At 40.6% G+C, this 15443-nt stretch overlaps 1 protein-coding gene across 1 annotated transcript; it reads right to left on the reverse strand.

Moving 5' to 3' along the window:
* Positions 1 to 1002: 1002 nt before the first annotated feature.
* Positions 1003 to 6655, reverse strand: LOC110497790 (glucosamine-6-phosphate deaminase 2). Its single transcript, XM_021574154.3, has 8 exons — positions 6390 to 6655; positions 5912 to 6073; positions 5436 to 5583; positions 5209 to 5310; positions 4313 to 4495; positions 2479 to 2663; positions 2079 to 2253; positions 1003 to 1946 (listed from the first exon to the last, which is right to left on the reverse strand). Exons 3-8 carry the CDS (start codon positions 5557 to 5559, stop codon positions 1888 to 1890), a joined length of 828 nt encoding a protein of 275 aa, XP_021429829.1. The 5' UTR covers positions 5560 to 5583; positions 5912 to 6073; positions 6390 to 6655; the 3' UTR covers positions 1003 to 1887.
* Positions 6656 to 15443: the final 8788 nt, after the last annotated feature.

Raw genomic sequence — 15443 nt, forward strand, 5'->3', positions numbered from 1 at the left:
GTGAAAACCAGATTGTCTCCCTCTGTCAAGGTTATGCTCTGCTAGTGGCGGCAGGTTTCTAGCTAAGATCCGAACAACACCATGAATGAAGAAATTAAACAGAAGAGGTGGTGTAATCCATTTACAGCGTATTGTTTTGCTAGCAGAAGCATTAGTAATAAGCATAAATTGGATAGAACTAATGCAGACAAATCTAAAGCTGTGTAGAAAGACAATCTCAAAAGAAAGATGTAAACAATATCTACTCCATGCTTTCAAAGTGAAGGAAAAGCTATAGGAAATGTCTAATGAACCAAGCCGTACAGTGCTGGCCTGGTTTCGCATCCACTAAAGTTTGTGGAGCCATGCTGGGAATGACAATGTTAAAAATATCTGAGCCAGCACAGTTCAGATGAGCACGAACATGCGAAAAATTGTATACTATTCCTCTCATCAATTGGTACTGGCCCCTCTGATTTTGTATCTTAGTAGAGAGTGACACCTAGTGTACAACAGTGAAACTAGAAATTCATATTTCACTCCCAATAGTGTTGCCTTCATTCCCATGTGTATCATGCATTTCAGAAAAATGAATGTAACAAAACTCAATATTTGCACTAGATAATATGTCCTCTTTCCATAAAATAATAACCCCCTAAATCTGACTCCTGAGTATACAACTCTGAATAAGTAATACTAAATAAATGACATTTCTTTACAAGAAGCATCTTCATTGAAATTATAGAACTAAACCATTTATGAGGGGACCTTTGACAGGTCGTTGCCAAAGATACGGGCATTGTCTACGATGGTGTCCTTCGCCAAGGTCTTCACTCTGGTCCTGGAGACTAGACTGGGGCCTGGCTCATTGAAGGCAATGTGGCCGTCTGGTCCGATACCTTGAGAGATAATAACTCAGAAAAACTATATTTTGGTATTAGTCCATTGCTGATATAGTTCCAAAATGTTTTGCATATCAGCAATCAAGTTTTCAAGATACATCACTTTCAAAGTACAAATACAGCCGGTATGAAGCATTTTTATGAGTTACAGTACATTATGTGCACAATTAATTTCTAAAAGACTCGGTAATCTTGTAAGCCCAGTAGTTGGGAAAAATTGAGTTACATTGAAATGAAAACATACTTGTTCTGGTAGAATGTTCTACAAAACAACAACAAAAAAAAGGTAAATTAATGACTGATTAGAGATGCTTGAAAAGTTAACATGATGCCTTGACATAAAATGATTGCCGATACAATCTTGTGAGAGCATACAACATGGCCAAGAATGACATTTCGGATACAAAAGACAGTATATTGAGTGTAAATCACTGCGGTGGCGACTTGGAAAGTAGAACTGACTGTCAGGTAAACCAACCTACGGAGCGTTCAAAGCTACAAATGACATGGAGTGTAAAGGAACTATAGTGTTGTATGTTTCCCTGTTAAACAGGTCTCAACAACCCAAACGGGATTTATTTCATCTAAGCTGGTCTAAACATTTTGCTTTCATCCATCCCGTCTCTAGATTGTGCAGAAGGAAGGAAGAAAGAAGAGTAGTCGAGAAGGCAAATAAATCTGTTTGAGACTAACACTGCAAAGATTCTGACCTCATAATATATTGGTAACAGTTGTATATGAGAATTCATGGCATCTTTAACATATCAGCTGAGGGGGCATTTACAGTTAGCCTTCATAGTATCCTAATGCAATGTAACAAACTGAGAAAATCTCATGCACTGTAATGCTTGGTTAGTTGTTATGGCAGCCTTAAACCACAGCCCCTCAACTGAAGTGCTGACAAACAATCTCTCTGGCACATTGTCATGCTGGTTGTAGCCTACCAACAACTGGGTCCATCCACCATTTTGAGGTCTGTAATTCTCTGACTTGGTTTTATTCTCCATTATTGGTCCTTTATGCTGAGTACTGGGTCCACCAGTCGGTTGTGAACATGCATCAAACCTGGAGGGAAATTAACAATTAATAGTAAACATGTTAGGTGGGTAATAATTACCAACTGGCCAGTATCAAAGTGCACTACCTTTGTTGTAACCAATGATCTTTATAATAAACCCTGTCCTATTCCATGCTTACCTTTGAAGTACTTGACTGTTTTGACTCTGAGCTCCAGTGTGGCGTCCTCGTCACACACAAAGATGGTGCGTGGGTGCTGCTGGAAGGCTGAGACGGTCCACATGTGGTTGACCCCCTCCTCTATTGCTTTGTACAGGGCAAAGGCTTTGTGGGCTCCAGTGATAAGAATCATAACCTATAACAAACAAACACAATCAATATAAAATCATTATAATTGAAACATCTATTGACACAAGAATCATAATGAACACATTCAAAATTGCAACACAAGTTAGCTTTTGTAAAGAAAATTAGTACATCTACATTAGGTTAAAAAGTTTATTTTGTCTACATAGTGTAAAAATATCTGTGCCATGAAAATATACGAAATAGATGAATATCGTGTTAAGACCTAGTTTACCTCTCGGGCATCCATGACTGTCCCCACACCCACAGTCAAGGCCATGGTGGGGACCTTTGACAGGTCGTTGCCAAAGAAACGGGCATTGGCCACGATGGTGTCCTTTGCTAAAGTCTTCACTCTGGTCCTGGAGACTAGACTGGAGCCTGGCTCATTGAAGGCAATGTGGCCGTCTGGTCCGATACCTTGAGAGAGAATTAATAACTCAAATTATCTTTTGGTATTTGTTTTATTAGTTCATTATTGACATAGTTCCAAAATGTTTTGCATGTCCACAATCAAGGTAAGATATAAAACTTTCAAAATACAGCCGGTATGCTATTTTGCATCATATGTTTTGTTTATGTTTTGCAACACATATGATGCGAAATACATCATACCGGCTGTATTTCTCTATTTTGAAAGTTAGATACACAGAAGTATGTGGATATCCCTTCAAATTAGTGGATTTGGCTATTTCAGCCACACACGTTGCTGACAGGTGTTTAAAATTGAGCACGCAACCATGATATCGCCATTGTCAAACATTGGCAGTAGAACGGCCTTACTGAAGAGCTGTGACTTCCAACGTGGTACTGTCATAGGATGCCACCTTTCCAACAAGTCAGTTCATCAACTTTCTGCCCTGCTAGAGCTGCCCCGGTTAACTGTAAGTGCTGTTATTGTGATGTGGAAATGTCTAGGAGTAACAACGGCTCAGCCGCAAAGTGGTAGGCCACACAAGCTCACAGAACGGGACCGCCGAGTCTGAATAACACTCACTACCGAGTTCCAAACTGCCTCTGGAAGCAGCATCAGCACAATAACTGTTCGTTGGGAGCTTCATGAAATGGGGTTCCATGGCCGAGCAGCCACACACAAGCCTAAGATCACCATGCACAATGCCAAGCGTCGGTTGGAGCAGTGTCAAGCTCGCCGCCATTAGACTCTGGAGCAGCGGAAACACGGATGCCAGGAGAACGCTACCTGCCCCAATACATAGTGGCAACTGTAAAATTTGGTGGAGGAATAATAGTCTGGGGCTGTCTTTCATTGTTTGGGCTAGGCCCCCTAGTTCCAGTGAAGGGAAATCTTAACGCTACAGCATACGTTGACATTCTAGATGATTCTGTGCTTGGGGAAGACCCTTCCCTGTTTTAGCATGACAATGCCCTCGTGCACAAAGCGAGGTCCATACAGAAATGGTATGGTAAGATCGGTGTGTAAGAACTTGACTGGGCTGCAAAGAGCCTTGACCTCAACCACATTGAACACCTTCAGGATGAATTGGAATGCCAACTGCGAGCCTGGCCTAATCGCCCAACATTACTAATGCTCGTGGCTGAACGGAAGCAAGTCCCCGCAGCAATGTTCCAACATATCTGGTGGAAAGCCTTCCCAGAAGAGTGAAGGCTGTTTTAGCAGCAAAAGGGGGGGGGGGGGGGGGGCAACGCCATATTAATGCCCATGATTTTGGAATGAGATGTTTAACGAGCAGGTGTCCACATACTTTGGTCATGTAGTGTATCTTGAAAACTTGATTGCAAAACATTTTGGGACTATATCAACAATGGACTAATTAAACAAATACCAAAATATCGTTTTAGGGTGGAATTTTCCTTTAAGACATTAGCTCCTTTAATGAACATAGACCATTGACAAATTGATTAAAGACCAGAGGACAGTTGCATTAACATAAAGGTAGCCCTGAGACTTTGGACCTAAATTCAATCAATTGAAGATAAAATAGAAACACACTACGGGTCATCTCTGAATGTTTAGTCTGTATTCAGGGTGTTAAAACACATTAAAACCAATTTAAGCCACAGGCATGCATGCACGTATAAAAACTGACCTCCCACAAACAAGTCGATTCCCCCAGCCTGGGTGATCTTCTTCTCAAAGGCCTCACACTCTGCTTCCAGGTCAGTGATATTGCCATCCAGGATACTGGCATTAGCTGGATCGATGTCAATGTGCTTGAAGAAGTTGTTCCACATGTAGGAGTGGTAGCTCTCTGGGTGGGCCCGGGGCAGGCCTATAAGTAATATAAGTAATTGTTTTTCTTACTATAGTTATATACTTACACATTTTATAACAGTGTTCTTTTGTGCTTTACTTACTTATATATATTTTTTTTTAAACAGTTGCACTGTTTGAGAGGAGAGCTTGCAAGTAAGCATTTCATTGTACTGTGTGCATATAGGCTACTAAATAAGCTTTGATTTGGTAGGAAAGACAGGTTAGAGCAATACATTTTCTTATCATTGCTGATAGAAAGGGAGTATAAAGGCATATGCAATAAGATGGGGATGAATCAGTAGGCAATGTTGTTTCTACTTAATTGCCTGCACCTTACCAATTTGCTAAAACAGGAGAAAGTTCAGACTTTTGAGGCAGAGGGCCATAACTTGATGTGACATTCTTGCATTTAAAGACTAAAGCAAAAACAAATGCCAGTTTCGATCACGCTGCTAATAAAATCCAGCCAAGTCAGCTTAACGCCCAGTAGCGGCCAGCGTCACCTCCCACTTCCTCAGGTTATAAATGAGCCGAGTGGACAGATTCTTTCTTCCTGCAAGGCTACACCACTCTGATTCTACATCACTACTTCTATTACTCCCCAAAAATCATACAGGGTCTGTTTGATATTTGACCCTTTGATGCTACTAAGGGTTTGGCTTGGGCTAAAAAAAATCTTATCCCATCTGTGGTTGGGAGTGTAATTTGTACCTGTAGGCTCAAACTCACCCACATACTCATCCATGTTGAAGGTCTTCACATATTTAAAAGAGAGGTCCCCATTCTTGTGAAACTCTATCAACTTTTTGTAACAGCCAAAAGGAGTGCTTCCTAAAAGAGAGGGACATGGATGATACTTACATACCTACATGACATGCAAACTAACATTTAGTCCCTGGCAAGCTACAATCATTACCAGATACACTTATTTTACCTGCAAATCAACCAAAGTTTACCTGTGGGTAATCCTAAAGTGAAGTATCTGTCAGCACTGGGCTTGAACTGGATGATTCTGTTGCGGATGTATTTGGCTGCCCATTCACTGGCCAGGTCATAGTCCTCCAGGATCACCAGTCTCATTTTGGAGGTGTTGAATGGAGAGATCTAACAGGGAATCAACAAGGACCAATAAGGCAAGCTAATTCATATAGCTAACTAGCTATCCAAATCATACATAAAATGTCGTCCTCACAGTTTGATAGATAGCTAACGTTAAGCATCTGCCCTAACAAGCTAATTAGCTAGCTAGTTTGGCTTGTATTAGCTAGCTAGTTTGGCTTGTATTAGCTAACTTAGCTAGCGACCAAAACAGTAACTTACATCTTGCAGTCGCTATAATCAGCAACATGTGCTGGCATTCATTAAAACGAAATAACCAGAAAAGCAATTTTTTTGTGAAGAACTTGTAAAATAATTAAGCAAATAGGCTCACCCTCTTGGTCTCGTTGTGAATCTGGGCTATTTCAAGTTTACCGTTTTTTCTTGCTTTCTGGCGACACAATGTAAACACACTGTACTGATCACGTTATTCACCTCCGGTTGTTCATACGACCAGTACGTGCTCATTCATTGGTTACTTAGTGAAGGGGGACTTCTGGAGGAAAAGAAAGCGGAAGCTGGTGTGGATTGTGAATGTAATGGCGGTAGAATCAAGGAGATATTGAATATTGTCCAAAAGAATAGAGAACGGAGCGAAGTAATGTACAGTTCTGAGAATATCCCTTCGTATCTTGTACAATTTGTTAATGAGGAGCAGCTGATCGGATTACCAATATTGAAAAATCTATTTCAAATGTCCAAACTGAGATTTCCAAAGTGCTGGGTAGTGAAAGCTGCGAGGATCACGATAGGCGTGCTTGCGTTGAGTTTTCGTACTTCTCTGATCATAAGGAACGTGTGTTGCGTCTCACCCGCTTTGAGAAGTTTGACGTGTTGTGTATGTCTCTTCGGAACAGGGAACCCATGAAGGTGTTAGTATCTGGCCTCTTGTGGGAAGTCGATGTTGAAGAGATGAAAAATATTCCTGGAGTGATCGAATGATGAAAAAATGAAGTTACATAAATTACATATTTATTTTATTTTTACCTTTCAACCTGTCCAGTTGGTGGCGGCAATACACCTTTTGGGGGTTGTAGTCCACCATAAAACCCAAAGAAGAAGGAGGGACTTATGAATTGGAAAAACGATATGCGAAGAACGAGAAGTTATCATTGAGAATACTGCTAAATGGTTTAAAAACTTTTAAACCAGTTAAATGTAACTAAATGTAATCTAAAATATAATCTTTGTAATCCCCAAAAGTAATTATTTATCATGAGGGCCATAAACAATTGCTGCATATTCCAAGAAAGGTTAAAATATTACTTTTCTAGTAGTCACTTTTGAGGGCACAAACTCGATTACAGTAACTTACAAATATGATAAAAATATGAAATATTTTATGATGTATTTTCTATTCAACAAAACCATATGATGATAAGGCTTGAAATGACGTATATGCTTTTAAATATAGTATAATCAAATTATAAAAGGACAAACTAAGATTTCATCTTCCTTATTAGTGTAAATACATATTTGTATGTTTAGTGTTTGAAAATATGCACATTTTCTCTAAATGTCTATCAAAATGTCTGCCTCCATTTTAGCTGAGGAACGTTCAAGGTTCTCTTATATCGAGGCTGAGTTGAGTTTTGATAACTGGTCAAGGGATTTGTTAGTCAGTCAATCAAATGTATTTATAAAGCTCTTTTTACATTAGCCGATGTCACAAAGTGCTGTACAGAAACTCAGCCTAAACCTCCAAACAGGAAGCAATGCAGATGTAGAAGCGCGTAACAACATTGAGTCAAAGAAAGTAGTACAGTATAAATAACTGCTTCACCAGTAGAAATCCCCGATCAGACTTGTAGACGATGTCATGGCGACGTGGCTATCAAAGCTCATACTACAAACACGTCATCGTGTCTAACGGTCATCTCACATCGAACTGCACATGCGCAGGCCGTTAAATCAAAGGCACTCCTTTGATATATACAGTACCAATCAAAAGTTTGGACACCTACTCATTCAAGCGTTTTTCTTTGTAGAATAATAGTTAACATCAAAACTATGAAATAACATGAAATCATGTAGTAACCAAAAAAGGGTTAAACAAATCAATATATATTTTAGATTCTTCAAATTAGCCACCTTTGCCTTGATGACAGCTTTGCACACTCTTTGCATTCTCTCAACCAGCTTCATCTGGAATGCTTTTCCAACAGTCTTGAAGGAGTTCCCACGTACACTAAGCACTTGTTGGCTGCTTTTCCTTCACTCTGCGGTCCAACTCATCCCAAACCATCTCAATTGGGTTGAGGTCGAGTGATTGTGGAGGCCAGGTCATCTGATGCAGCACTCCATCACTCTCCTTCTTGGTCAAATAACACTTACACAGTGTGCCTTGAATTCTAAATAAATCGCAGACAGAGTCACCAGCAAAGCACCATCACACCACCTCCTCCATTTATCACGGTGGGAACCATACATGCAGAGATCATCCGTTCACCTACTCTGTGTCTCACAAAGATACTGTGGTTGGAACCAAAATTCTCAAATTTGGACTCATCAGACCAAAGGACAGATTTCCACCAGTCTAATGTCCATTGCTTGTGTTTCTTGGCCCAAGCAAGTCTCCTCTTCTTATTGGTGCCCTTTAGTAGTGGTTTATTTGCAGCAATTCAACCATGAAGTCCTGATTCACGCAGTATACTCTGAACAGTTGATTTTGAGATTTGTCTGTTTCTTGAACTCTGAAGCATTTATTTGGGCTACAATTTTTAAGGCTATTTACTCTATTGAAATGATCCTCTGCAGCAGAGGTAACTCTGGGTCTTTCATTCCTGTGGCGGTCCTCATGAGAGCCAGTTTCATCATACAGCTTGATGGTTTTTGCGACTGAACTTGAAGAAACTTTCAAAGTGTTCTTGAAATTTTCCAGATTGACTGACCTTCATGTCTTAAAGTAATGATGGACTGTTGTTTCTCTTATTTGAGGGGATCTTTCCATAATATGGACTTGGTCTTTTACCAAATAGGGCTATCTTCTGTATACCACCCCTACCTTGTCACAACACAACTGATTGGCTCAAACGTATTAAGAAGGAAAGAAATTCCACACATTCACTTTTAAGAAGGCATATCTGTTAATTGAAATGCATACCTCATGAAGCTGGTTGAGAGAATACCAAGAGTCTGCAAAGCCGCTGTCATCAAGGCAAAGGGTGGCTACTTTGAAGAATCTAAAATACCAAATATATTTTGATTTGTTTAGCACTTGTCTGGTTACTACATTATTCCAAATGTGTTATTTCATAGTTTTGATGTCTTCACTATTATTATACGATGTATAAAATAGTAAAAAATAAAGAAAAATCCTGTAATGAGTAGATGTCCAAACTTTTGACTGGTACTGTGTGTGTATTTAAATATTTTTTTATGTTCCTTTATTATTTTCCCCTAACCCTACCACCCCTCTCCTAATTGGAGTAAACTAATGGACAACAACACTTCTACTTCCAGTTTATACACACTATATAGATTTATCGACTCAATGTATTTTACAATAGTTATCTTTTTAAATCAGACTTTATTAGTATAATGAGTAATTTACACGAGAAACTCTAAAGAGCACCAATGGCTACAATGAATGGCTAAATTACTTCTGGACACGTAGAGTGGCTGAGCGCCTCCTTCTCACCACTCCATTCATACAGTCCCATGTTTACCACATCCTTGCCGGGATAAACCTTTTATATCTCCCTTGCAGATGCCGGCCAGTGTAGAAGCGGAGTAGACGTGGGCGGATGTGTGTGGACGTCTATTTGAATAAATCCATTGAATATTCACCATCACAAAGAAATCTATTATTAATACATTTTAAGCAGGTCCTAAGAAACATTTTAAGATTAATAAAATGTATTTTCAACTGAATAGAATGGCATATTTTGTTACTGGTCTGTGCAGCCTATATGGTTGCGCCATGCACATGAAATCAAAAGTTATTTTGTTCATTAAACAGACAAGACACACTTAGGCTACCCTGATTTTTCCCACACAACTCGTGTCATGGTAATGTGTGGAACCGCTGTCATATAAACAAAGTTATATTTTGAAACAGAACCCAAGGCAAGCCCATGCTTTTTTGATTCTCATTTAATCTGTCATTTAATCTAAAAAAAAGAATAGGCCTACACTTATTGCAAGCTAAATGTTTCTGATCAGTGATAGATGAGCAAATGAATAGATGAGCTATACAACCTTCACTTATTTGCCCAGCCAGAGAATTAAACAAATATGCAGACGGAGATTCAGTGAAACAAAATCACATTGATTAAGACAGGCTTTTGGTCGGGAGTAGGCCTCGGCTACTGAGCGACTACGAATGAAGAGCAAAATAATCCACTTGTGAAGCTACATAACATATTGGCAAAATGTTCTGATCAGTGCTAATGAATGAGCCAACTAGACACGATGATCATGAGCAGCACTGACCTCAACTTTCCACAGCCTAATTGTAACCTAATCAATATCCAAATGGATAATAATACACATCTGACATTGATTTATTTATCAAGACCCTACGCTTGTCTCAAAGCAGCGCGAAACGGTGCTGACCACACGCTGGTAGGCTATTGCTTCAGACATGGGTATTATAAAAATGTGATGACTGTGCAAGCAACAATTTGATGCTATCAATTGCATTAGCCTACTTTATTCCAATATTTTCGTCATTCAGTGATATTTATTCCCACAGTATTTCTTTATGGATCCATCTAGTTGTGGTTAAGAAAACAGTGCATGTGGTGGGCTATGCGAAGTGATGGGTAAAGTGACATGCCTTGCAATGTTTAGAACTGCCAGGATGATAGTGGTAACGGGCGCTGCCTAGCAACCATCAAGAGTTTAAGAGCTTAGTGCTGGTCAATGCCACCACAGCATTCCGGCTACATTCCATACTAAACTGTAGGTAGAACGTTATGGCAATCATGACTAGGTCAGTTGGCGGAAATAAAAGTAGGGGCTTTTTCACCGGCAATACCTTTCATTTATAAAGAAAAAAAGGTTGTTGGGATGCTAAAGTTCGTGGGAAAACATCTTGGTTTGAAAGGTGTATGAGTAAATAGGAAAAAAGCTACACGTGTAGGTTCTCCCTTACATGTTCCTGAGATTTTTACCTTTCAGGATTGGGGTCATAATAGCGAATAGCTCTAACCGTTCAAAAGTTAGGACAAAGATTGTATGAAGAAGATAGAAACAGCTGTTTGTCTCACCCGCTAATAGTAGACATGTTTTTTTCCCTCTCCAATCTTAGCGAGTTGACAGCGCCGCTCTGACCTAATGAGATCTTAGTCGCTCAATTTTAACGTCAAACTAAAATGTTTTGTGCAGTTTTTCTCACCGAAAAAAATAGCATGAAAATGAGTTGTCTCATTGAATGACAACTTTATTAAATAATCACTACTGTTGACCAATCCCCGAAGAAGGGGTGTAGACTGCGGCTCCGAACTATAGGTTGCCTCTAGAAAAACAGTGTTGCGCCCGAACAGCCAGAAAAACCCTTACTGAAGTGCAAAACTAACAAAAACGCCACAAAATGTCATAATATATGCATGAACTCTTCTGAACTGTTTCGGCTGGGAAGCATGCGGACGCCTTAAGGGTGGCCAACCATATTTCAGGGGGGGCCGTTGCCACCCCTCTGACAATGACTCTAATGGTAAAGTAGAAGTAAAATCCAAGTGGGTATCCATTCAATTTCACTTGCTCTTTGTTTTCAGACCACATGAATCACATCACACAACCTAAGTGTATGTAAACTTCTGACTTCAACTGTAGGTACGGATACCCACAAGGGCCATCTTACTACATCTTCCCCTCTCCAATGAACAGTAATTCAAGCATATCTGAAATGCAATTGGAAACCAGTGTTATTCTCTTTAACATGCATCTTCACATCCTGAAACAGTGTTATTCTCTTTAATGTGCTACTTCACATCCTGAACCAGCATGAAAGCGTTAAATTACACAGTCTGAACTCCTATGCATTAACTTAGGTACAATCTCTTTTTGCTGGGTATGGTCCCCAACACGCAACATAGTCTTTCAAGCCATAAGACTCCTGAACAGCTCATGAAATGGCTCATCAAGTGGGGGGGGACTATTTGCATTGTCCCCCCCACCCCCTCTTTTACGCTGCTGCTACTCTCTGTTTATTATCTATGCATGGTCACTTTAATAACTCTACTTACATGTACACATGACCTCATTTACCTCGACTAACCGGTGCCTCCGTACATTGACTCTGTACCAGTACCCCCAGTATATAGCCTCGCTATTGTTATTTTACTGCTGCTCTTTAATGATTTTTGAAGGTATTTTTCTTAAAACTGCATTGTTGGTTAAGGGCTTGTCAGTAAGCATTTCACTGTAAGGTCTACACACCTGTTGCATTCGGCGCATGTGACAAATAACATTTGATTTGATTATAGGATTCTATGGTTATAACAAGCAGTAGCAATCGGCAGAAGGTTATGTACAGTCCATTAAAACTACATTAATCTTTTTTCTCTGAATTGTCGTTGCTGGCTAGATGTCAATTGTAATGGTCATGTTCCTGGTGGCGTGGTCACCATACTCCATAGTGTGTCTATGGGCATCATTTGAGGACCCCAAAAAGAGTCCTGCCCCCATTGCTATCATCGCTCCTCTCTTTGCCAAGTCCTCCACTTTCTACAATCCCTGGATCTACGTCATTGCCAGCAAAAAGTGACCATAATGCCTACAGTGCCTTCGGAAAGTATTCAGACCCCTTCCCTTTTTGACACTTTGTTACATTACAGCCTTATTCTAAAATGGATTAAATTAATAAAAAATCCTACATACAATACCCAATAATGACAAAGTGAAAACAGGTTTTTAGAAATTGTTGCAAATTTATAAAACTGAAAAAACAGAAATACCTTATTTACATAAGTATTCTGACCCTTTGCTATGAGACTCGAAATTGAGCTCAAGTACATCCTGTTTCCATTGATCATCCTTGAGATGTTTCTACAACTTAAATGCGAGTCCACCAGTGGCAAATTCAATTGACTGGACATGATTTGGAAGGGCACACATCTGTCTATATAAGGTCCCACAGTAAAAAACCATCCATGAGATCGAAGGAAATGTCTGTAGAGCTCTGAGATAGGATTGTGTTGAGGCACAGATCTGGGGAAGTGTACCAAAAAATGTCTGCAGCATTGAAGGTCCGCAAGAACAGAAGTGCCCTCCATCATTCTTAAATGGAAGAAGTTTGGAACAACCAAGACTCTTCCTAGAGCTGGCCGCCCGGCCAAACTGAGCAATCGGGGGGAGAAGGGCCTTGGTCAGGGAGGTTACCAAGAATCCGATGTTCTGACAGAGCTCTAGAGTTCCTCTGTGGAGATGGGAGAACCTTCCAGAAGGACAACCATCTCTGCAGCACTTCACCAATCAGGCCTTTATGGTAGTGGCCAGATGGAAGCCACTCCTCAGTAAAAGGCACATGACAGCCCGCTTGGAGTTTGCCAAAATTCACATAAAGACTCTCAGACCATAAGAAACAAGATTCTCTGGTCTGATGAAACCAAGATTGAACTATTTTTGTTCTGAATGCCAGCGTCACATCTGGAGGAAACCTGGCACCACACCTACGGTGAAGCATGGTGGTGGCAGCATCATGCTGTGGGGATGTTTTTCAGCAGCAGAGACTGGGAGACTGGTCGGGATCGAGACAAACATGAACGGACAAAAGTACAGAGAGATCCTTGATGAAAAGCTCCTCCTGAGCGCTCAGGACCTCAGACTGGGGCGACGGTTTACCTTCCAACAGGACAACGACCCTAAGCACACAGCCAAAACAATGCTCGAGTGGCTTCGGGACAAGTCTCTTGAGTGGCCCAGCCAGAGCCCGAACTTGAACCCGATCAAACATCTCTTGAGAGACCTGAAAATAGCTGTGCAGCAACACTCCCCATCCAACCTGACAGAGCTTGAGAGGATCTGCAGAGAAGAATGGGAGAAACTCCCCAAATACAGGTGTGCCAAGCTTGTATCGTCATACCCAGCAAGACTCAAGGCTGTAATCGCTGCCAAAGGTACTTCAACAAAGTACTGAGTAAAGTGTCTGAATAATTATGTTAATGTGATATTTCAGTTTGAATTTTATTTATACAAAAACCTGTTTATTCTTTGTCATAGGGTATTGTGTGTAGATTGATGAGGGGAAAAACGATTTAATACATTTTAGAATAAGGTTGTAACATAACAAAATGTGGAAAAAGTCAAGGGGTTTGTATACTTTCCAAAGGCACTGTATATGTATTTACAGTGTAATTACAGTATATGTACACACTGTATGGTATTTATTATTTGATTGCACTGATGTTAGAGGATGGGATAGGTGTAAGCAACTTTTTAAAAGGATGGGACGTTAAAGGGGTGTCCTGACTCTCTGAGGTCAATAAAGATCTCATGGCACTTATCGTAAGAGTAGGGGTGTTAACCCCGGTGTCCTGGCTAAATTCCCAAGCTGTCCCTCATACCATCGCGGTCACCTAATCATCCCCAGTTTACAATTGGCTCATTAATCCCCCTCCTCTCCCCTGTAACTATTCCCCGGGTCGTTGCTGTAAATGAGAACGTGTTCTCAGTCAACTTACCTGGTAAAATAACGGTAAAATACAAATTTATTTAAAAAAGGTCCTACCCTACCAAGCTTTCTAGACCCTACCAGTGGTCATGAGAGAACAGTTAAAACATCTATTTAAGACTACTGAGGTACAGCCCAAGTCACCCATTATTTATTGGGACATCAAAATATACGAAAGTGGTTTTATTTAATTTGAGACACATTAGACGTCAACCTTACAGCTTTCCCCTGCATTGCTGTGTATCAAAGAAGAGCTTATGTCCAATGTCAGTGTTTCTGGACCATGGTTACATTTTTAAGATTCACTATATATACGAAAGTATGTGAACACCCCTTCAAATGAGTGGATTTGGCTATTTCAGCCACACCCATTGCCATACCACCATGCAATCTCCATAGACAAAAATTGTCAAGAGAGCCTTACTGAAGAGCTCAGTGACTTTGAACGTGGCACCATCACAGGATGCCACCATTCCAACAAGTCAGTTTGTCAAATTCCTGCCCTGCTAGAACTGCCCCGGTCAACTGTAAGTGCTGTTATTAGGAAGTGGAAACGTCTAGACGCAATAATGGCTCAGCCGCTAAGTGGCAGACCACACAAGCTTACCGAACGGGACTGTCGAGTGCTGAAGCACGTAGCATGTAAAAGTAATCTGTCCTCGGTTTCAACACTCACTACCAAGTTCCAAACTTCCTCTGGAAGTAACGTCAGCACTATAACTTTTTAGTCGGGAGCTTCATGAAATGGGATTCCAAGGCCGAGCAGCGGCTGGAGTGGTGTAAGCGCGTTCTCTGGAGGGATGAATCACTCTTCACCATCTGGCAGTCCGACAAACTACCTGCCCTCCAGGACACCTACAGCACCTGATGTCACTGGAAAGCCAAAAAGATCATCAAGGACAACAACCACCCGAGCCACTGCCTGTTCACCCCGTTATCATCTAGAAGGCAAGGTCAGTACAGGTGCATCAAAGCTGGGACTGAGAGACTGAAAAACAGCTTCTATCTCAAGGCCATCAGACTGTTAAATAGCCATCACTAGGCAGCTTCCTTCCGGTTATGTAACCCTGCACCTTAGAGGCTGCTGCACTATATACATAGACTTGAAATCACTGGCCACTTTAATAATGTTTACATATTTTGCTTTACTAATCTCATATGTGTGTACTGTATTCTATTCTACTGTATTTGTCTATGCCACTCCGACATTGCTCATCCTAATATTTATATATTCCTTGATTCCATTATT

This window comes from Oncorhynchus mykiss, chromosome 19 (genome assembly GCF_057628025.1).
Source record: "Oncorhynchus mykiss isolate SJ-2025 chromosome 19, ASM5762802v1, whole genome shotgun sequence".
Lineage (NCBI taxonomy): Eukaryota > Metazoa > Chordata > Actinopteri > Salmoniformes > Salmonidae > Oncorhynchus > Oncorhynchus mykiss.